Below are 27,354 nucleotides of genomic sequence, written 5' to 3'. Positions count from 1 at the left end.
CTCAGGCCTCCTCTCCTCAGATGCTGCCAGAGCTGATGACTGGGGACACCGGAGGAGAGGGCTGGCGCTGGGGAGGTCAAAGGGATCTTGCATAGAGGGTTGGGGGGAGCCCCACAGTTAGTCTTCAAAAGCTTGAAGGCCACCTCTGCCAAGAAGTCTCCTGAGCTGTGTCAAGAGGAGAATGTCCTCCCTGCTGGCCCTTGCTAAGTCCACTCCCTGCCTAGGGCTGCCTTCACTAGTTCCAGACACCTGCCCGGCCCACGCCTGGCAGTGCTGTAGGGCAGATGGGAGGGTCATGGGCAAGGAGCTGCCCCTGCCCAGGGAGGGGCTGGACCCCAGGCACCCAGGCAGTTGGAGGATGGGGCCTTACGCCCTCATCGATCTCCATCACTGGACTCCAGCTGGTGTTGACACAGCAAACATGCTGTAACTCCCGCTTGCCGAGTCACAGAGTGGGCAAACACAGGAGGCTGCAACAAAGGGCCCAGCGACCGTGACCAGCCTCTCAAACAGGGGACCCAGGGCCTGCGCCAAGAGGCAGAAAGCTTTGAGCAGCTGGACAAGTTGGCCCTCAGAGGTGGGAGCTGGGGACAGGGCCCTTGACAAGGCCCCCAGAGAGGGGAGGGTTGGCAGAAGGTCCTGCAGCCCAGGGTTGGTCCACACACTAGGCACAGCTAAAGATGATAGGTCAGTTCATCCATGGGGCCCATCCCATGTGATACGCCCGAGAACATCCCTTCCTGAATTGGTGTCATCAAAGCCCAGGCATGAGCTCTGAGACAGATCTGTGAGGCCACATTTGTTCCAACTGTACAGTAGGGAAACTGAGGCCCAGAGAGTGTGAGATTTGTCAAGGGCTCAAGTGTGAGCGGGGTCTGCAGAACAGGGTGGGTGAGGGCCCTGATTCTTGGCCACCTTCTATGCTCTAGCCTCCATCACATGCACTATGTGACATGCTGTATCCATCTAAGAGGGACTCATGCCACAGCTTCTCTTTGGGGGCAGTGCAAGGTGAGGGCTGTGTAGGATGTGTCACTGGGTGAGGTCTCAGCTAGACTCCAGGAGTCTCATGCGTGCCTCTGCCTTGAGACTCGCCTCACAGTGCATCTGTGCATACATGCTGCAGAGCCAGCCAGCAGGCAAGACCTACTGCCACATGCACGTGTGCACCCGGACATGCACGGACACGCACGTGCTCTCTACCCCAGGCCTTTGTACTTCACTGTTCCCTTTGCCTCAGGCCTTCCTCCTCCCTTACTCTCCTTTGCCTGGCTACATGCTCCCTCCCCGCAGGTCCCCTAGGCCTGGTCAAGTATCCCCATGGGCTACCCCCAGCTCCACACTTTGTGGCATGCATCTCATCACTGTTACCTTGAGCAGGTGACAGTTCAGTGAGCAGACTGCACTCCTCAAGGGAGGGGCCCTGCAGTTCTGTTCATGCTGTCCCAGTGCGTGGTAACCTGGGACGGTGCCAGAATACAGCAAGTGCTCAGGGCTGGGTAAACAGAGGCTGAAGCAAGGGCACCCGAGGCACCTGGTACTCCTTGACAAGACCAGCCAGGCTTGACCAGCCTCCTCCAGGAAAAGCTCAGGGGCCCCTGCCCAGGGTCACCATGGCGCCTGGGGCTGGTGCAGACTTCAGGTGCTGGCTTGGGGAAGATAGCCAAGGGTCTAGGAGGGGCCCGAGGGCCTTCTCGCACCCCTGTGCCCTCCCCCTGAGGCTGGGTCTGTGGCATCGAGCCTTCCACACCAGCACCCCTGTGAGTCTCGGCTCCCTTCTCCCACGGGCGCCCACTGCCACAGTGGAGGCATTGCTCACCATGTATTTTAAGGCACAGAAAATGGGGCAAGAGAGGTGACTTGCTGTTCCCAGGGCCACGCTTGTGGATGTGCAGCTACCGTCTGAGAACTCAGGTGGTGAGCCCTGTGCCCTGCCTTTGCCACCCCCACACCCCCTCTCTCCTGCAATGGAAACTGATGCATGGGCCAGACCCTCCAGGCCCCCTTCCCAGCCCCTAACGCTTTTATCTCAGCAGACTCGGCCTGATTTGGCCTGAGTCTGTTCTGCTCACTCTCACTGCTAGGCCAGTGCCCGGGCTGGGCTAGGAACTTCACTGAAATGCCTTCTTTCTTCCTTTTCTCCACCTTTGGAAATTCCACCTGCCTTCCAGGCACAGCTCAAACACCACCTCCTCCAGGCTGTCTTCTTAGATTTGCCTGTCCCATGTTAGCTGCTCTGCACACCGGGACCCCATAGCCCGTTGTCTGTCTCCTTGAAGTCTGGGGCCCTGGGGGGCAGGGATCAGCCGGGCTGCCGGCTCACCTTCCTCACATGCACCCCACCCTCCCCCAGCCCTCAAACATAGGATTTCAGAACAAAGGGCCAGACGCTATTAAAACTCAATTAAATTTCTCACCTTTCTAATCCTAAATTAGACTGGCTTGTCCCTGTGGCGCCTGCAGGCCCTTTTCCTCTGCCTCCTTGGATCTGCCCCCTTTGCCAGCCAGGAACCCCTGAGAAGTGGGCACAATCAGGAAGGATCCTCCCTCAGCACAGGTCTCTTTTGGGGAGCAGAGTCCAGTGCATCTCCCCCGGCCCGGGGTTCATTTTCTCCACCCAGCTGACTCCCACCCCAAGTCCTAGATTTCCTCTCCTGTGGGGCGTGTGGTGTAGGGGTATTAAAAGGGGAACTTAAGGCCCGGCGCGGTGGCTCATGCCCGTAATCCTAGCACGCTGGGAGGCCGAGGTGGGAGGATCACTTGAGGTCAGGAGTTTGAGACCAGCCTGAGCAAGAGTGAGACTGTCTCTACTAAAAATAGAAAAATTAGCCGGGCGTGGTGGCAAGTGCCTGTAGTTCCGGCTACTCAGGAGGCTGCGGCAGGAGGATTGCTCAAGCCCCGCCCCCACCAAAAAAAAATACCAACAAAAAAAAAAAGGGACTCAGGGCAACAGCTGCCAGCCTGCATTCGGAACCCTCTCCAACTGGGTCCAGCCATCCTCTCTAGCTGCTCCCAGCATCCCCCATCGAGGTCCTGCCTATAGGCCCTTGCTTGTGCTCTACCCTCACCTTTCCCTCTCTGATGGGGCCTTCCCCTTTGTCACACCACTCTGCTTCCTCCCAGTCCCCAGGAGCTCTGGGAGAGGCAGGTGCACAGGCTCAGGACCCAGTGTGAGCACAGGTAGCTATGACCTCGTCTTAGCCAGACAGTAGCTGGGTCTGCCATCTGGTCTCTGAATCTCTGTTTCCTCATCTGTAAAATGGGATTTCTGCCCCACAGCAAGTAGAGCCTGGAACCACACCTGGCCCAGGACCAGGCTGGGGGCAGCAGAGGTTTGCTGAATGACTAGGTGAGCAAGTGAAGGACAGGGAGACTGAATGGCACTCCCAGGGGATGCACCTGGCATCAAGAGCAGGGCCACCAGGCAGGAGAGGCTTCTGGAGTGAGACCTGGGCCTGGGGCTCTCAGCCAATGTGTCTCCACAGGAGGTGGGTGATGCCAATCAGGGCAAGCAGGATGCTGAGCTACCCGGCCTGACACACGTCTGCATTCAGCCATATTCTCTGACCTTCAGCCACAGGGAGAATCAGTGGCAGGGTGTGTGTGAGGCTGATCCACCAGGCTCTGTGGGTCTCAGGGATGTGGCACCCCACCCCCAGACCCTTCCTTTGGCGATCAGACGCTGAGGAATGACCACAGCCCTTCTGAGCCCCGTTGAGGCCACTGCAACTTGGAGCAGGTCCCAGGAGAGGGGTCTATTCCACAGTGGCAATCTCAGGGACTAAAGAAGCTCAGCCCCAAATCAACAACCTGACCTTTCCTGAGGCCTGATAGGCCCAAGCCAGGCCCTTGTCTCACCACCACTAGCTCAGGCAGGTGGGTGAGATGAGGGACCCTTTGGCCATGTCCCAGCTATGCCCTGCATGTACCATCTCCCTTGCCGGTCCCAGAGAGGCCAGCTCCCAGCCCTGGAGCACAGCCCGAGGCCTTCGAGGGATTGCCAGATTCTTGGCCACCAGATAGGGATGTAGGCAGGGGAGGCCGTCCCCACATTCATGTCTATTGGGAGCAGCGTGTCTCTGCCCAGGGCTCACGCTGATTCATCCTTGGGTGTGTGGAGAGTGGACAGCAGTTTACCTTCCCTTCCGCACAATTCAGGGCCCCTAGTCCAAGAAGCCCTCCCTGACCCCCATCCTGAGTGGCCGCACTCTCCCACTGCATGCTACCCGGTCTCTCCTGAGCGCTTGTCGCCACCCAAGTCCCCTTCCTTATTTCCTTGCTGGCCAGCTCTCTGGCTGCTCTCCCTGTAGGCGGAGGGCCCCAAGGGCTCCCACAGAACAGGCGCTCAACGGAAGATGCCCATTCGCTAATGCTCCCCCCTCCCTGGGGACCCCCAGCCGGCTCCTCTGGGCGGCTCCTTGCCAGGAAGCAGCAACACTGTTTGGGTGAGGGGAGAATAATCAGCTGTAAACGCCGCAATCAGGGAGAAAAGGCTGCTTGGGCGCTTGGCGCCCACGCCTGCGCCTAATTGGCTCCACGTGTCTGCGGCTCCTTTCAAGAGCGGGGAAAGTGGAGGGGTCAAGATCTCTTAATGTTCGTAATGGAGGGAGGCAGAAGCCACTGCCAGCCCCACACAAACACCTTTTAATTGCCCAGAGAAGGGTGGGCGGAGGCAGCCAACACCACAGGCTCGCCTGCTTGTCTGTCCTCTATCTCTGTGCCTCTAGAATTTTAGTCTGGAATTTTAGACCCCAGAGGCCAAGCTCTAGCCAGAGCCCAGAGCCACAGCCCTGGTGTCTGTTCTACAAATGTTCACGGGTTTGCAGAACTTGTGTCCTACTCCAGGCTGGGCCTTGGCGGTAGGTGACATCTGTGGCCTGGTCCTCCTGGGCCAACGTTTTTTCTAATTCCCCATCAATGAATGCACCAGTGGGCCCAGCTGAACTGGCCTCCAGCTGCCTCGACGCCAAACTTTCCCTCTAAATCCTCATTGCCTCTTCCAAGCAGCCTTCCTGATTACCCCTTTGGACTGAAGGGATCTTTGTCTTGCTGGAGTTGCCTCAGTCTGTCTGCACCTCTCTGAGGTCCCCAGTGTCTCCCCGTTGTGGGAGTTCTATTCACCACGGCTGATGGTCACCAGGCCCTGTCCCATTGGACCAGTGGTTCTCAACTGGGGCAACTTTGCCCCCAGGCAACATTTGGTAATATTTGAAACACATTTGGTTGTTACAACTGAAAGAGCGGAGTACTACTGGCATCAAGTGGGTGGAGGGCAAGGGTGCTGCTAAACATCCCACAGTGCACAGAGTAGCCCCCCACAACAGAGAATTATCCAGCTTACAATGTCAACGGCGCTGAGGCTGAGAAACCCTGCTTTAGACAAAGCTGTAGAAAGGAAGCAGTGAGTAAGTGGGAGCTAGGTGGGATGTTCTCCCTCCTGACAGAGGGAGTGGTCTGCTGCCCCCCACCCGGGCCCCTGGCTCCTGGCTCCTGGCTCCTTCCTCCTGCCCCTCTGAACACCCAGCTTGGAGCACACAGTTCCTGAACAGACCTGGCCACACCGCCAACAATGCATCAGTTTAATTGGGTTAAGTGGCCATTAGCGGCAAAAGCAGGGCGGCTGTGTGCAGAAGCGTTTTTAATTTTACTCTTTAAATGATGCTCATTCCCCAGAGAGGCCACTGGTGATGGGAACGCTGCCCACTGGAGCCCCCAGAACCAAGGCTAATGCTGCACCTGCCCCTGACCCGTCCATCTGAGTCTTATGGGGGTGCTCCGTATCCTGTCTCCACTGCCCAAGGAAGAAACGGACTTGCACAAGGTCACTAGGTCACCACAGAGCCAGCCCCTGCCAGGGGAGACCAGTGTCCCATCTGCTCTTTCCTCAGCCCAGTCCCACTGTGGACAGAAAATGCCACTAATGGTAGCACAAAGGGAGGCAGTGTTGGGGGGCTGTTATGGCTCTGCCTGGATCCAAAGCCTAGTTTTGCTGTGAGACCTGGGGCAAGTGGCTTAACCTCTCTGAGGCTCAGTTTCTTTAAGTGTAAAACGGGGACAAGAGAAGTAACCCAGTGACTTGTGTCGAGGCTCTGGAGCAATACAGAGTGTTCAGGTTCATCTAGGTCTGGCACTTGGTGGGCACTCAGAACGAGGCCAGTGATCGCGGGAAGGAACCACTTCTACCATTTTAGGGGGAAAGTGCTGAACTCTGAATCTACACAGAATCATCTGGGGGGGTACTGAAAAATGCTGATGCCCCGTCCCACCCTGGAGAATCTGATGTGGGGGCTGGGAATCATGACTTTAAGATTTTTAGAAAGATTTTTAGAATTGCTCCTTAGGAGACTCCAATGTGCAACCAGAGTTTTAAAATACTGCATGAAGACAAAGGTACAAAGGCTCAACATCTGGAAAGGTCTTGGCCTTGGGACAATGGGAGAGGCTTGAGGGGAGCACAGAGGCACAGGCAGAGCAGAAGGGGCCCAGCCTAGGCCCGGGGGGTTCAGGTCCCAGGTTCTGGCTCCCAGCCAGGGCTCTCACTGCCTCTGGCTTGAGGTAGGAGGCGAAAGGGCCTCCCTGAGAGCAGGCTTCCAGCTGCCACACTGATGTCCTTCGAGAACCTGCTCTGGCCTGGCTGCCCTAGCCCTGGGCTTCCCACTCTCCAGGAGCCAAGCCCACTGAGCCACCGTGCCCGTGGCCTTGTCCCGGGCAGGAGACTGGAATTTCTGTCACTGGGGTCGCCCCCCACCTTATCCAGGGCAGTGCCTCCTCCCACGGCCTGTCCTCTGAGCCACACAGCAGGGGTGCCAGGGATGGCGCTGCAGGTGGCACAACCTTCAAAGACACTATCCACACTGTGGCCTTTATAAATGATGGGCCCTGGAGTTATAAAACCAGAGGGACCGGGTAGGAGGGGTGCTAATGTCCCTATTTTACAGAGGGAGAAACTAAGGCCTGGGACAGGACCTGGACTGAGAGTTCCATGAGGGCAGCAGCAGGGCCTGGCACACAGGCCATTGACAAATGTTGGTGAATAGACAGGAGGACAAGAGAGTCCAACTGATTTGGATTCACTCTGCCCTCAGTGTGCTATAAGAACCTAGGCACTTCCCTACCCCTCCTGGGGCTCAAGACCCTAAGAGAGCGGGCCCTGGTTCAGAGGCCCCATCTCCCTGGGTAGTCGAAGTTCCAAGACAGGTTCCCCTCCACGTCTCTGAGGCTGAGGGCCCAGCTGTTTCCTGGACTTGAGGATGCTGGTTGCCTGTGTGGCAAAGCCCCTGATCTGGCCTGCTGCTGCCTGACTCTTGGCCCCAGAAACCACCATTTGCAGCTTGGAGAAACTCGTTACAAACATCTGATTGTCCCTGATTAGATGAGACAATGAACTTCCGTCCTATGTTGCTCAGCTCCCTCTTTGCAAGCCCCAAATTAAAATTCCAGACCAGAGCAAGGGATTTAAATTGGATTACTGGATGGGGTCCAGGAAGAGAGGAACAATGGAGTGGGGGCAGGGGGTCCAGGCCCTCAACACCCCTCCCTCCATATGTGCTCAGTCTACAAACAAATGTGGAAGAGAAGAAAGGGACCAGAAGTTGATTAAAAGCAAATTAAAAACATAATTAAGACCAAGGCTCATACTGAACAACTAGGACCAAGGAGGGGGAAGGGTGGTCCTCCCCCTCCTCTGGGGATATGGCAGGAGCACCTCATGGCCCGGAGCCAGGGGTTGCTGCAGCAGGAGGAGTTCACTGGCCTCTGGAATAACATGCGAGTCAAGGGGCTGCAGGGTCAGAGAGACCTGGGTTCAAGTCCTGGCTCTGCCACCCTGGCCTGATGCATGGCACCTCTGAGTCTCAGTGTCTCCCTCTGTGACAGGGGGGTAGCAGGGCCTCCTTCATGGGGTTGATGTGAGAATGACATGTAAGAGACATAGCACACAGTGTGTGCCTTTTCCCTTCATTCTTCCATTGAAAATAATTTGTAGGGAAGAGACTTGGGGAGAGGCTCCAGCCCTGAGGTTCCCAAGGGGGCTGGGCCCTAGGCTCCAAGTGTGGAGGGCGGGCCGGTGTCTGTTACTGCCACCACTCAGCAGCCCCTGCTGCAGTGGCCAGTCCTGAGGCCGGGGGAGTAGCAGGCCCAAAGGTGCCCCTTCTCACATTTATCAGCCGGTTCCAACACCAGTTCAGGGCTGGGCAGCCTACATTTTGTAAGCTGGGCAGGAGGCAGCAAAGCTAAGAAATAGTGTACAAACGAGGGGTCCGGAATGATGGGGAAAGAGCCAAAGAGACCGAGAACTAGAGCAAAGAGGGGGAGGTGTCCAGGACAGGCCTGGTTCCTGGAAAGACAGGAAGGTGGGGTGCAATGTGCTGGCTGGGCAGGGCACATGGACTGGGGCTGTTGTCCCCGCCGGAGGCTTGGCTCTGCCTCTTCCCCATGACGGCTCATTCCCCCAGCCGTCTCCCCACATCTATGACCAGGACAGCCTGAAGGTCAGGCAAGGCTGAGCTGGGTCCTGCTCTGGGTCCTCTGGGTCCCCACTGGGTGGGAGGCCCTCCGAGTCCATCTTCCCTGGGTCCCTAGCCCCAGGATGCAGCCTGCCCCTATTCCACGACCCCAGGTCATGCAGGGGCAGGCAGGGGAACCTATGGGGGACAGCAGGGCCGAGCTCCTGGAGAAGGTGACTCTAGTTCTCTTCTGGGGCCTGGATATGGTGGGGTCTGGGCTGGGATGGCCACCCTGATTTAACTGCCAGGACCCTGGCCTTAGTCTGGGCATAGCTGGTGTGGACTTGCTTATTATTTTTTAAACTGCTTTATTGAGATATAATTCACACACCAGCAAATTCACCCAAATAAAGTATACAATTCAGTGGTTTTAAGTATATTCAGAGTTGTATGACCATCACCACAATCTAATTTTAGAATATTTTCATCACCCCAAAAAGAAACCCTGTACCCATTAGCAGGCCCATCCTACTCCTTCCCTTCCAGCCGCAGGCAACCACTCATCTACTTTCCATTTCTATGGATTTGCCTATCTGGACATTTCATAGAAATGGGATCACACAATATGTGGTCTTTTGTAACTGGCTTCTTCCACTTAGCATAATGTTTTTGGGTTCATCCATGTTGTAGCATGTCTCACGTCTTCGTTCCTTTTCACTGGACTGTCTATGTTTGACACAGGCTGGGGCTGCTGCAGGTGTGCCTCTGCTCCTCCGGCAGACCTGCCGGGGCACTCTTAGCCCCAGAAGCCCCTCCCCACCTGCCCTCCCTCGGATGGGCTGAGCACCAGGGGTCTGCCTGCTTTGTCAGGGCAGCTCAGCAGGTCCTGTCACCCCGTAGAACCACAGTGCCTTGGAGCTGACAGGCATATCCTCTCTGTATATAGGTGGGGAGACTGAGGCCCAGAGGGGAGCAGGGGAACATTCAAAGTCATGGGCAGTGCAGCCCCCAGCCTTATATGACCATGGCCTACTCTGAGGGGCTTCCAGGGCCCCTTTACACTACCTCCCCACCAGAGCCTGCAGCCCACCTCGGGGGCAAAGACTCCACCATCAATAGGTCACTATCCCAGCCGGTTGCTTGCCTAGGGCACCACACACGGACAGACCTGGGGACCCAGAGGAGTGGGAAGACCTCTGGCCTACACAGGGCCCCCAAGACTCTGAGTCATCTGTCATGCAGCCTACCCCAGATAATACACCCTGCCCCTGCCACAGCTGCCCCCAGTCTGCGTGGGCACAGCCCAGCCTGAACTCAGGAGGATCGCGTGATGGTGACAGGCTGGGACACGGCCTTCACCATGCAGGACCACTTGTTCTGGCCCTCCCTCAACGCTCCCCGCCATGCATGCCTACCTTCAAGGCCTGCACCTTCCTGTCCAGAAGACTCTCGATGTCCCCTGCCACCGTCTCCACCAACTTCTGAGGCTCGTTCTCCTGTACCTCAAACAGGTTCCGGTTGTCCTTGTAGATCTGGAAGGAAGCAGAGGCCAGGCATAAGGCCAGGTAGTCCCACATTCCCATGCCATGGACCCTGCATACACTCTCTGCACAGCTCACCTCAGCATGGTCCTCACTCCCACCTGACCCTGGCTTTGGCCACCGAGAGCGCATGGAGGCCCAGTGCCCTCATGGACTCAGAGGGGCTCTGCAGCTTGCATCTGGGAAAAGGGTCCAGTTTGGGCTGGTTGGTGGCTGGTGGTTGTAGTTGCTGTGAGGGGGTTGCCACTGCCTTCTCTGGGCCTCAAGGTCCCCCTTTCAGGGGCCATGAACAGCACCCCCTGACTAGCTCAGAACAGCAATGGGGGGAGGCTGGGCTGAACAGGAAGCAGGAGGCAGGAGGCGGGGTGTCAGCAGGGTGTAGGTGGGAGATGGAGCCAGCAAGCACACACCATGCACCCACATCCCAACACAAAGATGCTCTCATGCATGCACACACACAGCCGCCTCCATGTGGGCTCAGGCGGCTCCATATCCCTTTTTGTGGTGCTGCCCCAGGGCATTTGCAGAAACTCTAGTGGGAGCTCTGGATACTCGTAGGGGCTCCTCTGTCATTCAGGACACAGAATATGGGGAGTGGGGATCAGGAAGGAAGGGGCAGGTAAGGGGAGTGAATCTGCTCATCCCTCTGTGTGCGTGCGCATGTGACAGCACAAATCTGATGGTCTGTGTGTGTCTGTTAGGGCTCATCACATCCATCTGTGTGCACGTGCTGGCGTGTCGGGGGTGGGGTGGGGTTAGGGCCTTTAGACGCAGCCTGGGCACTCGTGTGTGAGTCTTAGGAGCAGATTTCTGCAAGCGCCTTTGTTCATTGCTGGGGTCTTGGTTGTGTGTGTGTGTGTGTGTGTGTGTGTGTGTGTGTGTGTGTGTGTGTGTGTGCGCGCGCGCACGCACGCGCGTGCAAATGCGTCATACACCCCTGTGTGTGTCTCCAGGCCTGACTGGGTCCATGTGCCCATTCAGGTGAGTCCAGGAGGTCTGTGCCCCACGCAAAGGCTCCTTTGCCACCAGAGGTCACAGAATAGCTTGCCAGGACTGAGCTGTGGCACTGGGCTTAGCAGAAGTAGAGGGATGTGGAGAGACAGAGAGGAGGTGATGAGGGGAGATAAGGAGGTGGGAGAGGCAGCTGATGAAAGACAGACAGGCAGGGAGAGATAAGGTCGGTGGAGTGACAGCAAGACGGTGGGGAGATAAGGCCTCTGTCATCTGACAGGGGGAAGAGTGGGGGCCGGGTGCTGCCAGTGCCTGGCAGCCCAAGGGTTAAAGCACCGCACAAAGCCGGCTCAGGCAATCTTCTCCTCCTCTCGCCACCCCCCATCCCTCCCGGCTTCTCTTTTCTTTTTGTCCTTCTTTTAGAACAAAATAATTTGTGGTGAAGTTGCTCCTTCCCGCAGAGTGATGGCAATTAGGGGGCGAGACTCGAGGCCTGGCTGCATGGCCAGGGAGGATGGAGGCCCCAAATGGGCACCAGGCCAGGCTGTTCCCTGGGCCCCCTGCCCCGGGGGCCCTGCCTCAGGACAGACGTCCTCAGATGGAAGACAGTGATGGAGACAGAGGGTGAAGAGGGGTCGGACCCTGGGGGTCACTGGGAAAATGCAAGGAGCCTGGAGCCTGGTGCCTTATTGTTGGGGAAACTGAGGCTCAGAAGCAGGAGAGAACAGGTCATGGCCACATGTCTGAGTGGCAAAACCAGATCCCCCACAGTCTTCACCCATCCTTCCCAGGTTTGAAGACATTAAAAACACACCCTTTCCCAGGCCTTGGCCAACCGCCCCCAATGTGCTGTGGCCATAGCCTCAGCCACGCTGGCTGAAACCTCTGCAGAGCGGCACCCGACCCTCTTGCACCAGCAGGGGGCGCAGCTGCCTGGCTTCCCCTGGCCTGGGATGAAGTTCCCATACCTCAGACTCTCCTGTCAAGGTCATTCCCAGGTGATGCCACAGTCTGGGCTGCCCACAGCCATGGAGCCTCAGGATCCAAGGCTGAACCACGCAGTTCTCCTGGAGAAGTCCAGGAGTCATTCCCCGTTGGGTCCAGGGTCCCCCTTGCAGCCTGGCATGGTGATTGCACTGGGGCTCAGGGGCACAGGAATGATCTCCAGGTGACAAGCCTGCACCCCAGGGCCCCAACAGGGGACACGAGGGCTTAGAAGCTAAGACTCTGCCAAAAATCACCCATCTCTGAATCTCAGTGGCCATCTATTAAAGGAGAGAACACCAGTCCCCACTTCACAGTCTGACCAAGGACAACAAAACTCACGCTCAAGGAGCCTGTATGATTGTTGCTACTGCTATTGTTTAGGATCACAGAATTCTGCAGAAGGAATCACAGTCCCCTTCCTGCTAGATCTGCACACTTTGCGCTGTCCAAAGCCACCAGCTTCCATTCCTGAGCAGGTAGCCTCCGACTCCTGGGCTCTGCCCACCTCCAGCTTCCCTCCCTTCCCAGGCCTGCCTGGGCAGTTCCTCCTCTAGCCACCCTGTCCTTGTCTCCGACACCTCAGTCTCAGCCCTGGAGGTGATTACGGGAACCTAGAGACTGAGACACCACTGACAGGGCATAGCCATGGCCAGCTTCCTTCTGTCTCTCCCCAAGCACCATGTCTGTGCACACGGGACACTTGGCAAATGTGTATGTCCAAGTCCATGTCCAAGAGCAGAGCTCTGGGGCCAGCTGGGCCTAGGTCTGAATCCTTCACTTCTTCCTGCAGCTGTGTGAGCCCTTGGAGCCTGGTAATGCAACTACCAGGCTTTCTTCCACTTCTATCCAAGGACCCACTATGGCCCCTTCTGCTGGCCCCCGGTGCCCGCATTTGGGGCCCTTCCAGCCCCACTGACCTGTCAAGTGCTTGCAGGCCTCTGGGTCCCCAGTCCATGCTGATCCCCACGGCCATAGTTTGGCTCATACTATCTCTGTATGCCATCTGCCTTTCCCTGTCTGTCTAATCCTCTCTAGAGCAAGGGCAGGGAATGGGCTGGAAGGGGTTTCTGGTGAGATGAGGGCAGAATCCCAGAAGTGCAGGGGCTGGTCAAACTGCAAGCCAAGCCTGTTCCCTAATCCCAAATGAGTCCCCGAGGTGCAATAGTCCCTGAATAGCAGGCCCCTAGTGCCTCACCCTCTCCTCTACATTTCCCTGGACCTGCTCCAATTGCCCATCTCCTGGGGCAGGCCCTGAGCTGAGGCCTGAATCCCAGGGAGATCGGAGTGACACAGCCCAGCAGATGGTCCCACCCTGGGAGACAGGTCATCTCTACATTGATGTGGTCCAGGGAGGTGCTTTCGACTTGCAGGCCCAGCAGGGAACCCAGGAGAGCTCAGGGCAACTCCAGAGCACAGACCCTAGCCCCCCCTTGAGTCCCAACCCCCAGCCCTGGCCTCTGGGACAAGCTGGAAAGTCACAGAAAGGCCAGGGTGCACTGGGTGCAGGACTTCAACAACCACAGCAGGACGCATGCCTGCTGGTGTCCTTGGCCCAGAGAGTTAATTGGAAAAAGCCAACAGCTCCCACAGCAGCGCAGCCGGCACGGCCCCACCTATGCCCAGGCAGTTGGACTAAGGAATGCAACAGGGCCCAGCAGGCTCCAGGGTGTTGTAGCTCCACACCAGCCATGATGGGGAAGGAAAAGCAGTGGTTGCAGCCCACAGAGGGGTGCCAGGATGATGGTGGGACAGGGCGGCAGACTGGAGCCAGGTGGGCGTGTGGGGGAGGGCAGGTGCTGCGGCAGAGCAGGGGTGCCTGAAGCTTGGAGGCACAATTCAGGGGGCTATTTGGAGCCCCTCACTTCCAGGAGTCCCTGGCTCCCCTAACTCTGTACCATGTACCTGTGGCCACTGCTCACCTGGAGTGCCCTCCTCCCTTGAGGGAACTCCCACCCACCCCCCTAGTTACAGCAACCTGTCTGTCCACTCCCCTCCCCTAGGGCTAGTTCCAACCCCAGCCTTCTCTCAGCTGTAGCAGCATGTTTATTAAGGGGGCATCCACCAGCCTCAGCCTATGTAGTCACAGTGCCTGTGGGGGCTGAAGCCTCCTCTGGGGTCCTAAGCTCTCTGCTCCTGCTTCCCCCAGCAGCTCCAACCCGGGGGACCCTTGCTGGAATGGCGACCATGGACAGGAAGCCTGGATGCTGGCAGAAGCAAAGGGAGGCAGCCTTGTCCCACAGCTCCTGACAGTCCTGACTGGGAAAGGGGGTTGAGCTACCTGCCCCAATGTGCCTGGGACACAGAGACAGCCACCACAGGAGACTAATGGCCTCAGGACAAGTGACCTGCACAGGCCCCAATGAGAGGGCATTCTGCAAAGTCCCAGAAAGCCAGCAGCAGTGGGGCCCAGACCTTAGCTGGCACCCAAGCTGCCCAGGGCAAGGGGGAAGGTGGGAGGGAGAGGAAAGGAGAGGGAGGAGGGAAAAAGAGAGGAGGGAAAATGAGGGAGGAGGGAGCAAGGAGGCCACAGGAACAGCCCTTGTGTGCGGTTGAGTGTTGGCTCTGGCCACTCAGGAGCAAGTGCTTTACACATTTGACCTCACTGATCTTTGACGATCCCTGGGGAGGGTCCCTTCTGATCATCTCCATTTGGCTGACAGGACACTGAGGGCCAGAGAGGTTAAGCCATGTTGCAGAACTAGGTCTGTCTGATCCAAAGCCCTTGCTTTAGGTCACACTCTGTGCAGTTCTGTTCCCTGCATTTATCCTGAAACTTGAAGGTGAGGCCTTTGAAAAAGGAGACATAAGGGATGAACTGGGAGCGGATGGGCTGAAAGGGGCCGGGGGCGGATGTGGGCTGATGCTGGGTGACTGGGGCCCCTGGACAGCAGGAGGGCCACTCTGGAGGGGAGAAAGGAAGGACTGGCAGAACCAGCCTGATCAACTAACCAACCACCCAACCCTGGAGTAAAAGCAGGCACATGCACGCGAGGCTCCCTCCGCAGTGAAGGTGAACGGGCCCTAATCTCTGGAAAATTAAATCAGAAAGATGTGATGCAGGCTCGGCCCTGCTGCTGCTGTCTCCTCAAAGGCCCAGGCTCAGCTTGAGCTCAGCCAGGTGCTCCAGCATCCTGGCCCCCCTGCTGGGGAGCGGGGCAGGGCACAGGCAGGGTAGGGGGAGCTGAGCCCCGAGATACGATCCCTGGGTGGTTGGCTGCCCTCCATACTCGCTCTTGCGGCATCTCCTGGTATCTGCTCCTTGGTCTCACAAGGAGCAGCCAGGTGGGGTCTTCACTGCACAGTCCCTCATGCCACCAGGCCCCTGGAGGGGAGGGCAGCAAGTGGGCTAGAGATGGTGGGCTAGGCCTCCCCAGGCCCGGCCCACATGAACATGTGCTGGGGAGGGAACAACCTGGAGGGGTCACAAAGTCTGGGGTTGGAGGTGGGGATCGGCTGCAGATTGGGCTACACTCACATCGGGGATTTGCCAGGGAGCCTTGGGTGGTGGCTGGGTGCTCATGCTGGCTCAGAGAGCCTGAGCTGGGCCAGCAAGGAAGCAGGGGAGTGCAGGACTGACAGTGACCAGTTCAAGGACCCTGGATAGTCAGGACAAAGCCAAGTCTGGGCCCCATCTCACCCTCTGACTCCCAGGCTGCTTACCCTGCCTCCTGCCTTCCTGAGGAAAACAGAGGGTACTGACATACCCTCTGCTAATCCCCTTGAGGGCCAGAGGACTGATCAGGCAGCCAGGCACCTGGGCCTCTCCCACTGAGAGCACCTAGCACAGATCCAGGACAGGCTGCACCCCCTAGGGCTCTCCCCTTCCCCTACCAGCCTTGAGCCCTGCATTCCAGTTCCTGATGGCTCTGAGGGGCTGCCCCATAGTGGGGCACAAAAACCCCAATCTGGCTGCTCTGGGGACACAGCAGGCACTGTACTGGGCACGTGACCGAGAGCTCCCCAGGCAGGGCTGGGGCACCTTCCTCAACTGCCTGGTACAGGACTTACAGTAAAGAAGGACAAGGGGCCCCTGGAGCCCTTAAAGCACACTATTGGGGCACAGGTTGGGGGGCTACATGCCACTCAGTCACATGCCCCATCAGCTGCTGACATTTGCCAGCTGCCATGTTAGGTGCCCATGTGGCTGTGCCATGCTGCCACCATCCTAGGGTGGAGTGGTTTCATGATTAGTGAGCTATATATGCTACCCTGTCACAATCAGGGTTTGGACACTGTGACATTGGTTAAATAATTTCCCATTGTATCAGGTAGGGCTTGCCTGGGATGAACACTCTGTCTAGAAGGGATCACGGACAAGTAACCAGGCCATTACAAGCCAGCCCTGCATGGGCTATGACGGAGGACACACAGCAGTGTGGGGGCAGGGAGGAGGGCTCCTGGCTGGCCTCCTGGAGCAGGTCGAGGATGTGGCCCTCCTGGGTTGGTGGCCCATTAATAACACTATCTTCCCCCCACCCCCACCTCCTTACATTCCCACTGGGGCCTTTCACATTCAGGCAACAGGCTCCCACTGGGGCCTTCTTGAGTCTGGGGCAGGAGAGATGGGTCAGTCCTCATTCCTGCCCTCCTGGGACAGATGCCCCTTCAGAATGCTAATGGTAGATGGTGGCAGCAGAGAGAGACGTGCAAGAGACACCTGGGAGTGGGGCTGGTCTGCCTGGGGGGAGGAAGGAAAAGAGAAAGACTGGAGATGGCTTCACAGGGCAGAGGACATCTGAGCAGGGTCTGAAAGGCTGGGCAGGAGTAATGCCAGGTGCAAAGGCTGGAAGAGGGAATGTTAATGGACTGCTCAGTGGCAGGAGCACAGGGGCTTGTGGGGGGCAGAGGGAAAGGGAGGTAGATACCCAAGTGGCAGAGGAGGGGTCCTCTGGGGAGGAGACCTATGTGCCTGACCACGAGGTGAGAGGTCCGGTGGCTCCATGGTCCCTTGGCCCCATGAGGCAGCTCCTAGGAGCTTTTGCCAGCAAGATTCCCTTCATAAAACTCACAGGGACATGAAGCCCCTGCCACCACCCCCAGCAACGCCTCCCTGTTTTTAAAGTTAAAGTTTAGTTGACTGTCATCCATTACCGCAATTAGTACATTATGTCTAATTATGCAATTAGTGTAAAAAGTGCACTTGCCGCTGAGAATGGGAAATTACGCTGCCTCGTTACGCTGTAAAATCCATGTCATAAAGAGGCTCAATCTCTTGTTTTTCAAAAGACACAAAACCCAACACAAAACAATAAAGCAAATCCTCCCAGCCAAGCTGGGCCAGCCTGTGCCAGCCTCCCTGCGTGTGCCCCTGTGCAGGTCCTACTTCTGTGAGGCCCGCCCCCACCCACCACGGAGGGGTGCTGAGCTCCGTCTGCCCCGTTCCTGGGTGTCACCTTTTGCTCTTCTGAAACAAAGCATTTCCAAACTGACTTCCAAACTGTGGCAATCCTGATTATCCCACCTACTGCAGGCCTGCCTTGGAGTGAGGCCTCCAGTGTGAAGGCCTGTATCTCAGGGAACCGTCCTGGAGGGATACGGTGTCCACCCAGCTCCAAAAGTGAGAGGTCTTTTCTCCAAGGTTCCTGATGGCTCCCGTGAACAGAGGGGAATATTCCAGCTCAGGGAAACTGGAGGAACTTTCTTACACTCAGGGATCCCAAAGTCTGGAAGCAATGACTAGATAAGTAGTGAGCTCCCTGTCACAGGGAGTATACAAGCTCAGCTGTCAGGAATGCTAAGAAGGGATTTGCCTATAGTCAGCCAGCACAGAGGCTGGACTCCAGGCTGCCATCATTAGACCATAGCATTCCCACGGCTATGTGCCTATGTGAAGCTCGCAGTCTGTGATTTTACCTTCCCGAAGTTCTGGTTCCCTTGGTGGTCAAGGGGATGCTCTGGGGACAGGCAGAGGATGAGAAAGAAATCTGATTTGGGGGTGGGTATCCCTACTACAGAGATGACAATCCCAAATGGCCAGCCCGTGGAGGCTAGGAATGGGTACACTCCAGTGTCCCTGCCTACCTATGTCAGCATGGAGCACACTCCAGTGTACCTCAAAGGCAAATGCCGCAGGACCAAAGCCACCCATGATCCACCTCCAACGTCACAAGTTAAAGCTCCAGCATAGGCTGCTTAGTGCCTGACTAGGAAGCCCTCTCCCTGAGCAGCTTCCCTGGGCCCCTGCCGCCAAGCTTCCACCACTCTTTGACCCAAGACACTCAGGCCAGGTGTGGCGGTGGATGGTACAAAAACATGGAGACACCTTCACAGAAAAGAATCTGCCCTGACCTCGTGGGGAAGATGCATGACCTCCTGCAGGTGCCACTGCCAAGCAGTGCTCAGACAAGGTGATCACAGACCGGAGAACCTGAGGCAAAGAGCCCCACGCATCCCAGGGCCCGTGGGGCGCCAGGCCCGTGTAACTGTATCCGCCTGCAGTGTACACCCATCGGTTCTGGTGTGCTCAGATACCTGGGTGCTGACCACGCCCCAAGCGGAAGCACTTACTGAGAAGGCATCTGGGGTATAGAGGAGGGCAGTATAGACCCCACTGGAGGGACACGTGTTACCTAAACTCAAGACAAGCGTTCTTGGACAGTACCAGCTTCCAGTTGGCCTTGGAAAGCAGGGGAGACAGCTCTGGAACAACACAGCCACATGGACACCAGCCATGGAGACTCTCAGGGCCCCGTGTCCTCTCGATTTGGCCTGGGAGAACATCAGGGTGGGAGATTTGAGCCCGAGGTGAACCAAACTACAGGCAGGATCCAGGGGCCCCTGCTTACTCCCCCTCCCTGAGCTGGGAGCTGCCGGCTGTCGAGGCAGCTGGGAGGGAAGCTGTGCCCAGCATACCAGCTGGCACGGGGGAGTGCGAGTAAACATACCCGCACTTTCCCAACTCACAGAAGTTGCCGGGTGGCGGCCGGCTGGTGTGGGCGCCCATGTTTATGGGAAGCAGATTGTTTGTGTCGGCGTCTGGGCCCCCTTGCCACCCACTCTGGCTCTGCTCTCTCCCGCTGCCTCCCCACCAGGCGGTCCCGCCTTCCTTCCCCCAGGACTCCTCAGCCTCTCAATCACAGGACGAGAGTGATAACAGGGTCCTCTGTGTGGCCAGACAGGGCTCAGCACATGACCCACTGAGTTGTCACAACAATCCTAGGGGGCAGGTACGGTTATTATCCACACTCTGCAGCTGAAGCGACAAGGCTCTGGGAAGTCGAGCACCTGGCTGCAGGCCGTGAGGCAGTGCACGGAGGTGCCTGTGGCCCTGGGTGTCTCAGACCCCAGCCCTGGGTTCCAGTTCCCAGGTGCCCCTCAGCTCTCCTGCACCCCAGACAAGTCTGGTCTGCCCTTTACCCCAGTTTACCGCCTCGAGCAGCCCTGGCCCAGCTTGACCTTTGATGAGGACCCTGCCCTCAGAGAGGGAAAATAGTCCCCTCCCTGCAACGACAGCTCAAGTAGACAGACCAGGTCTGGTCACTGCCTTGCCCTCTGGCCTCTTCAACCCCTCTACCCTCTGCACCGCTATCTTCTGATCTGTAAAACAGGCCCTCCCTACCTGCCTCTCAGGACTCATGAGCGAAGGGCTCTGGGAGCCAGGGTGGGCAGGGGCTCCCGTGGACCCTCAGTGGGCCAGGGAGGACTCCTAATCATGTCACAGCTCCAATTAGTTATGGAGTTCTCATCTGAGCTCTTGTAGCCCAGAGCTGGCAGAAATTCAGCCCCATAAAATACTCACACGAGATGGAACTGAGGCAGGGAGCAAAGGACAAAATTTGCTTCCTGTCTGCATCACCTCACCCAGCCCTTGCGTCACTGATAGGCCAGGTGGGGCACCCCTCTTCAGGGGCCGGAGCAGGTCCCCTAGGGACTCGAGAGTGGCCAGAAACAGAACCTTGTCCCCAAGTCCCCAGTCAGTCTTCCTGGGCAGGGAGGGCTGATTTTTCTTTACCCGCATCCATGTCCTGTGACAAGGGCACTTGGGAGGTGCTGAGCAACTCTCAGTCTGCACACCCATGAGTTACTTCAATGAGGTTGTCCTGGCATTTCTCAAAGATGGAAGGTCAAATGTGGGGTGCTGGTGGCTTCTCGTGGGGCCCTGAGCACCTTCCCTGCCCCATCCTATCCCGCAGGGACCAACTTTCCTGGCCTTATAGGCTGGAAGTCTGCACTTTGCTGAAGAAGTCACCAAATAATGACAGCACCAATGACAGCCATGATCACAATGAAAGGTGCTGCTGAGGTCGTTGGGCTGGCTGCTCTTGTGAAAACGTGAGATCTTGGCATGGCAAGTAGGGGGATAAAGGTAGAGATAGCGGTAAGCCCAGAAGGTGGCTGTGGACTCCCATGCTATCAAGGGCCCCTTTTGGCACAAGGTCATCTCAGGTACCTTCCCTGTTCTAGTGCACAGATGCAGCTGCAGGTGCATGAACTTGACCTTGCATACAAGGTCACATACACCGATCTCACTGCATTCACACTCAGCACCCAGGAAGCCACTTGCAGATCCTGCTCATGACTCACAATTAGGCTCATAGAAAAAGCACCATAGACCGGATGGGCCTGTCCACTGTCCGTGGGCACCTGGCAGCCACAAGCCTGGGTGAGGCTCTGTGTGTCTCCGTCCACACTTTGAAAGGTGGTCTGTGACCATCCAGAATGTTTTAAACAGTGGAACTTTGCTGGCCCTACAGGCTTGGGGCTATCTTAAGGTCATGGCCCTAAATCCCCTGTTGAAGACAATGCTGGAGAGGATCCGTAAACAGCAAGGGTGCTGGGCCTGGTGGGGGCAAGGGCATGGCCTGACCAATAGTGGCCTCTGAACCAGGGTCCAGGAGAGCCTGGCCAGGCTCCCCCTCCTGCAGTCCTTGATGCAGGCTGATCACAAGGCCCAGGTGTCAGGCACTGATAAGGGAGTGGGCAGCAGAGCCAGGCTGCAGCTGTCCACGGTGCACGTGCAAGCAAGTGTACAAGGGAGCACACCCACGCCTGGGCCGTCTTGTTCACCTCTGTCACATCTCCTGATGCCCTCTTACTCCTTCCCCTAGTTTTTCTTTTTTCTTTTTCTCCTACTTCCAATTTATAGGCTCTTCTTGAATTTTATGTATCCTTGTAAGTGCCCTTAAATCTTTTGTAGAATAAGTCAGAAGTATAAATAAATAAACAAACAGGAGCAAGACATCGGGGCTTTTTACACGCCAAAGATATGATGAGGACAGGTACACATTAGGGACATGCATGCACTGAGGACACATGCACACTAGGGCCACACTCCTAAGGGGACCCGGGCTTTCCCAGAGCTGGGGGGCAGTGATCTCTGGACCTAGTCCAGATGAGCGCTCCTGAGCAGGCACTGGCCCCTCTCTGCACCTCAGTTTCCCCTTATTTCACTGTGGAGGGAGGGACAATCCCTGGCATGCCAAGCTCCAGGTTCTGTCCATGAATGCAAAACCCTAGTGGCAACAGAGGCCAGCGTTTACCTTCCCTGCGTCTGCCGCAGTGTTTGCCATGCAAACGAACTGTGCAAACAGGACTGACGGCCCGGCCACACTGGCAAACACTGCAAGGGCCCTTAGCCTGAACAGCCATGAACTTCTAAGTTAAGTGTGCTGTGCTCAGGGGAGGTAGACACTGCACCTGGGCCCCCACTCCAGATGGGTCACCTCGCTGCCCAGCATTGGATGAGGTGATGATTACTATGGGAATAGCTGTTGATACTGGCGGGGCTGAAGCAAGCCTCTACACTGGCAGTCCATTGCATCAAATCCTCACAAGCCCCAGTTGTTGTCCCCATTTCACAGATGAGGCAACTGAGGCACACAGATAATTGGCAGAGCTCGGATTCAGTGACTGCATGGGGGACTAACCATGCAATAAACATAGACCCTGTTCCAGATCCCACCTCCATCTCCCCAGCAACTGGTCTGCAGCCTGTGGGATCCTGTGACCCTCGTCAGGCCCGACCCTTCCCCTGACCCCCTGCTTTGGGAAGCTCCTCCAACTGTCCCCCAGCCATGTCCACTGGGCCACTTGCACTGGGACTATGAAAGTCAGACGGGGTCAGCTGAGTTCCATGTTCACAAACCCCGTCCTGTTCTGAATGTCCATGGAGAGCTGTTTCTCAAAGACAGTTGGGCAAATCTTCCCAGGAGACCAGCCCCCCTAGAATAACAAGCCCCTAATTCATTTGCTGGGGCTGTCCACCAGACCCTGAGGGCTCAGTTACCCAACCTGCTTGCCCAGGTGATTGTGCGGGGAGGGAGAGACAAGGACAGTTCTGGGCTGGACCCAGAGGGTAGGCATACCTCAAAGGGGTGCGTCTATCTGCAGAAAACCATCCTGTTCTTGCAAGGCTGGAAGTCCAGGACCTTATGCTACAGATGGGTAAACTGAGGCCCAAGAGGGTAGCCTGAGCAGCAGAGCAGATTCAGGAAGACCCCAGCTCCAGCTCTTCGTCCCCCCTTCTGTGCTAGGAAGGTCAGGGAAGACAGTCCAGAGGAGGGTGTGAGTGGATGGGCCGTCAGAGAGCGCCCTGGCAGGGGAACAGCGAGCAAAGGTGGAGGTGAAGGCAGGCCTGTAAGGAGCCGCTGGGGGAGGGCGTCCAGCAGCAGGGCAGGGGCAGCTTTGTCCCCACCCCCCACTGGGGCCTCCGGAATGGTCTGTCTGCCTGTGTGGACTCTCTGAGAACCTGTAGGGTCATCTGGCAGGCTGGGGGCTGCAGCCTGAGTTCCCCCACCCCACTTTCCTGGGGCCCAGGTGCCCATCAGGTCTTAGCGGCAACGGTGTCCTGGGCTCCCGCGTCCTCTGCTCAGCAACCTGCAGCAGAAGGGAGGGAGGCCTGAGCTTCTAGCTCTGTCAAGGGCTCCCTGAGCAAGGAGGCAGTGAGGGCAATGACGCCAGAAGGACAAGAGTGGAACAAATTGCCCTGATTATGTAAGGTGGCCCTACTTCTTCCCTAGCAGGGAGAGGAGAACTGGGAAGTTATGTTCCTCCATACCTGACCCTCACCTATGCCACTGGCCTGCTGGTAGACCCTTCAAAGAGGCTCACTCAGCAGTGCCCTCAAGCAGGGTCTGTGGGCTCAGGTCATTCAAGGGTGCTGGAGAAGTCTCTTGGGGATGGATCCCAGTTGGCCACTCTCCTGGGGCCTGCAGGGCCTGACTCGAGCAAGAGGCCTGGGTGGGTCCTGCTCAGTCATTGCTCCTTGACTAGCCCCTCTGGTTTTCCTGCCTGTACTGTAGGCTGGGCAGCCTCCCTGCCTGCTTGCCCAGAACTCCACACCCCAGGCCTCTCCCCTGCATCAGCCACTGTGGAGCCTGGGGAACTCGGAGCTCCTTTAGAATCCAACTGAGGACCCTGCCATGCCACACCCGCACTGGAACATGGCTCAGGTCTGTTCTTCTCAGTGTCCCATAGGGGTTCAAGCAGGAGGCCCCTCTTACAGGCCCCACAACCAGGCTAAGAACCAGACCAGCTGCCTCCTAACATGGAATCTGGATTGCCCTGCCCCCTCCATGTACACAACCTGCCTCTCCCAGGGCCTAGACCCCTCTGAGTGTTGTCACCTTCCCCTATCCTAGGGCCCCGGGGGAGTGCTGGAGATGCCACAGGCTAAGGCATCTCTCTGCCATGAGGCCCCTCCCTAGTACAAGCTAGGCAGTCCCTGCACAGGCCCCTCTGCCAGTTAGGCCTGGGTATACTCTGCCCTGCAGGGCTATCCTGCGAGGTAGGCTGGGAAACCCACTCCTACACGGCACCATGCTTTGTGGAGCCAACCAACAAACACTGAAGCTCTGCCCATCAGGCTCTTGGAGCCTCTGGTGCTGGCAGGCATAGGGTTGCTGAACTGCAAATTTATGTCCTGCCATAAATCCAGATGATGTAGGAGCCAGTATGTGCCTGATGTGTCTGTGCATGTACGTAGGAAGGCATGCACGTGTGGTGCATGGCAGCGTGTGCATACACAAATGTTTAGTGGCATGCCTATGGGAAGGATAATGGTATCCCCATGGGCAATGCATGCCTAAGCACATGTCCCAGTGTGTGTCCCTGGGTACTCATGTATCCCAGTGCATGTGTGTCCAGGTACATATATAGCCTGGTGTATATATGTCCAGGTTTACAGCCCATGTGGGGGGAAGTCTTGCAATGAACAAGGTGGGCTGCATCCTTTCCTGAGTGCAGCCCAAGTCCCCTGTGTCCTTCTGCTCATGTACAGCACACGGTAGGTCTCAGGGAACATCTATGTGCATGTGCATAGGCCAAGGGTGCCCACAAGGAGACCCAGTCCCCTGCCCTTCTGTCCACCATCTCAGAGGGACTAGAGCCCAGCACTGGTCACATGTTCAGACCCAGGCCAGCCACTGACCCCACAGATTATGAGAATTCCCCACTGATGAAGCCAGGCTGCAAAAGAGAGAGCCCAAGGGCACAAACTCTCTCCTGTGTGTGCGGCAGAGTGACAATGGAACTGTCAGACAAGGCGATCCCTCCTGCCCACCCCCACCCCGCAGACAAGAGAATCCGGAAACATCATGAAACAACTGATCTCCCTGCTGATGGTGGGTGAAAAAAAATTATCTTTCTCTGAACACTAAAAATAAAGCCCAGTTTCCTAAAAGGGCCCTTCTTAGCCCATGGCTTAGAGAGGCTCCATCACTTAATTCCAAAGGTAGATTTGCTAAAGCCAAGACAGTGATAAATCCTCCTTGGCTGCCTCACTGAGGGGCTCACCCTCAGGGCAAGATGGTGCCTGTACCCGCAGCCCCGATCCAAGCCTGGCCCTGGACCACTCAGCGAGCCCACATGATGCTATCTGCGGCGGGCGGGAAGAAGGAAGAGGGCAACAGGAATCCGGTCCATATGCTGCTCCTGCCCAGCTAATGGGCTGACAAATTAGCAGGTCTCCCCTCTAGGAGGTGATGAATGAGCAGTTGCCCAGGAGAGCTGGGGGATGGGCCCCTCGCCCACAGTACTCCATAGGCTCAGCCCTGCCTCCACCTCTGTGGGTGCCCAGCTCTGCCTGAGCTTCCTGGGGGGGTGGGGGCTGGGGTTATGGAAAGGGGCTGGGCAGAGAGGGCATAAAAGGGCAGACCTGGCCTCGGAGGACATCTAAACACAAGCCCAGCCAGGAAGGCCCAAGCCCCTCAGGCTGCTGTCATGCAGCCTGAAGACACTGTTAGGGAGGGGGTTAAAGCAGGCCCTATGCAGGCTCCGCTTTCAAAACATCTGCACCGCACACAAAATGGCCTCAGACAGGAGCCTGGGCCCTGAGGACTGACCACCACCCTCCCCACAGGAGAGGGGGGCATCTGGCCTGGATCCCAGCGACTGACTGGGATGGGGAGGAACTGAGGCTGGGTCCTGGGGCAGCACCCAAGGAGTGGAGTTGCTTCTCTCACATGGCGACAGGACTGTGGCCTCCCAAGCTCACAGGGCTGTGGAGCGACTTTTGGGTGGAGGTGAGACCCCACGTGGGAGGGGTCCAGGGAGCCTGACTTAAGGCAAACAGTACCCTCCGGAGTTAGTGAGCCCCTGGCACAGAAGGGGATCAAGCAGAAGTTGACCCCGAGGTTTTAGCCAGTCTGCTCTGGTGGGTAGTTGGGCCAATGGTCATTTCTGGCCTAAGAGCCCAATATCCTTAATTTGCCCCCCAAATCATTATATAGTCCCCCTCTTCCATGCAGTGAGGACGTCTAAACTGGGGCAGGATTTACACGTTCTTTTGACAGAGGATGGGCGGGTCTCCCTTTGAGGCTGTCTGGCTGGGCAGGCAGCCTCTGACCCAGGTCCTCTGTGGGCTCCCCCCATCCCCACCCTGCAAACAGCCTGAGCCCTGCCTGCACGCTGCCCCCACCCACCCGTCCGCCTGTGTAAACAGAACCCGCCTGCTCTCTCCCAGGGGCTGCTAATTCCTCACCAGAACTGCTCGGACGTGAAATTGGAGTGAGACAATGTGTGTTTAAGGAAATGAATCTCGAATCTTAAGAGGGTCGGGGAGCCCGCCCTGCACCCCCATGACCCCACTCTCGCCCACCCAGAGCCAGGAAAGGAGCACTCGGCATCACGGAAGAGAAAGGCGGAGGTGACATTCAGTGCCAAATTAGCAGCCGCCACAGCCAAATATTGTACTTGCCTCCAATCTTCTTTTATTTTTCTAAAGAAAAGGCTTTTACAAAGTGAAAAAGGCTGTTGGAACACTGAGGCTGATGATCGTTTTTAAAAGGCGTGCCCACCATCGCTGCCTGCGTCAGAGCCTTCCCTTCCCCTCAGCATGGCTTCTCCTCCCTGCCCACAGCCACACCCACGAGACACTGGCCGATGTTCCTGCCCCCCACACCAGCCACGCAGGCTGACACCATGGGTGTTCTCAGCCAACATGGCCCAGGGTCTCCTACTCTGTGCCAGTCCTGGACATGGGACCTGCCTCTGAGCCGTCTCCCTGCCTGCATGGGGCCCTTAGAAATGAGGGGTCATTCGTGCTGTGTCCAGAACCATCCTTCCTACAGAGGCTCAACAAAAGTGACCAGCCCATGGCCTCTACAGGGGCTCCTTGTCCACCCTCTGATGGGCCCCAGTCCCCCTGCCAAGGACAATCACCCTGTGCTTGCTCCTATCATCACTTTTATCCCCCTACCAGGGGCTATTTTCCACCCCACCCCAACTGCCTCATGGCCCCCCACTCTTTGTTACTTTGTTAAACAAACACCACCAGTTGTCCTGGAACCCAGTCCCCCAAACCCAGTCTGCCTCCCCCTGCCACTAACTAATTAGCCCACTGAGGTTGAGCAGACAGCTTCTGCTTGCCCCTTCATAGGAAACACAATTTTCATCCCTGACCCACGACCAAGCTCTTGGACAACTTTGATGGGGTTTTATCAGCAGAACAGACTTAGCCCACGTCTCCCACTTCCTCAAACCTGGGCTGCCCAAGGCCTTGTCCAGTGAGAGGATGGGGAGCCTGCTCAGAGGCCCCCAGGTCCTACCTGGATGATGACTGGAACCTAGCCCTGCCCCACACCATGCCTCGGTGCCACCCCAGATGCCACCCCTAACAGTCCTGAGAGTAGGGGCTTGGCAATGCCCCATTTTGTAGGTGGGACACTGGGCTCAGAGAGCACCTGTAACTCATCCAAGGCCTCAGGGCTGGTGAGAGGCACAACCAGAACCTGGATCTGAGCTGTGTGGCACCACAATGTGGATGCTGTGGTGCATCACCCAGATTTCCCCTTTAGAACGAGGCTCTCATTCCCCCAGCTGCCCAGAGTGTTGCCCGCTGACTGCTCTCATCTGAGTCCCTCTCCGGGCTATGCCCTGAGCATAAGGGTGCTACCCCACTGTGCTGTGGTTGACACATAGGTGGGGTCGGGGAATACAAAAGCCTGGTACCCTGGCCTCAACTGGGGACAACTCCAGGGCTCTCTATGGAATTG

At 57.1% G+C, this 27,354-nt stretch overlaps 1 protein-coding gene across 2 annotated transcripts in view; it reads right to left on the bottom strand.

Moving 5' to 3' along the window:
- CACNA2D2 (calcium voltage-gated channel auxiliary subunit alpha2delta 2) overlaps positions 1–27,354 on the bottom strand; it is a 135,407-nt gene that overhangs the window by 58,573 nt on the left and 49,480 nt on the right. For both annotated transcript variants that reach the window (XM_045530138.1, XM_045530137.1), the window contains one exon: positions 9,860–9,976. In XM_045530138.1, coding sequence (XP_045386094.1) covers positions 9,860–9,976 — 117 coding nt within the window. The remainder of the gene's footprint in view (positions 1–9,859; positions 9,977–27,354) is intronic.

The sequence above is a fragment of the Lemur catta genome, chromosome 18 (assembly GCF_020740605.2).
Source record: "Lemur catta isolate mLemCat1 chromosome 18, mLemCat1.pri, whole genome shotgun sequence".
NCBI lineage: Eukaryota > Metazoa > Chordata > Mammalia > Primates > Lemuridae > Lemur > Lemur catta.
The sequence above is the reverse complement of the archived record's forward strand: the minus strand, read 5'-3'. Positions and strand labels throughout refer to the sequence as shown.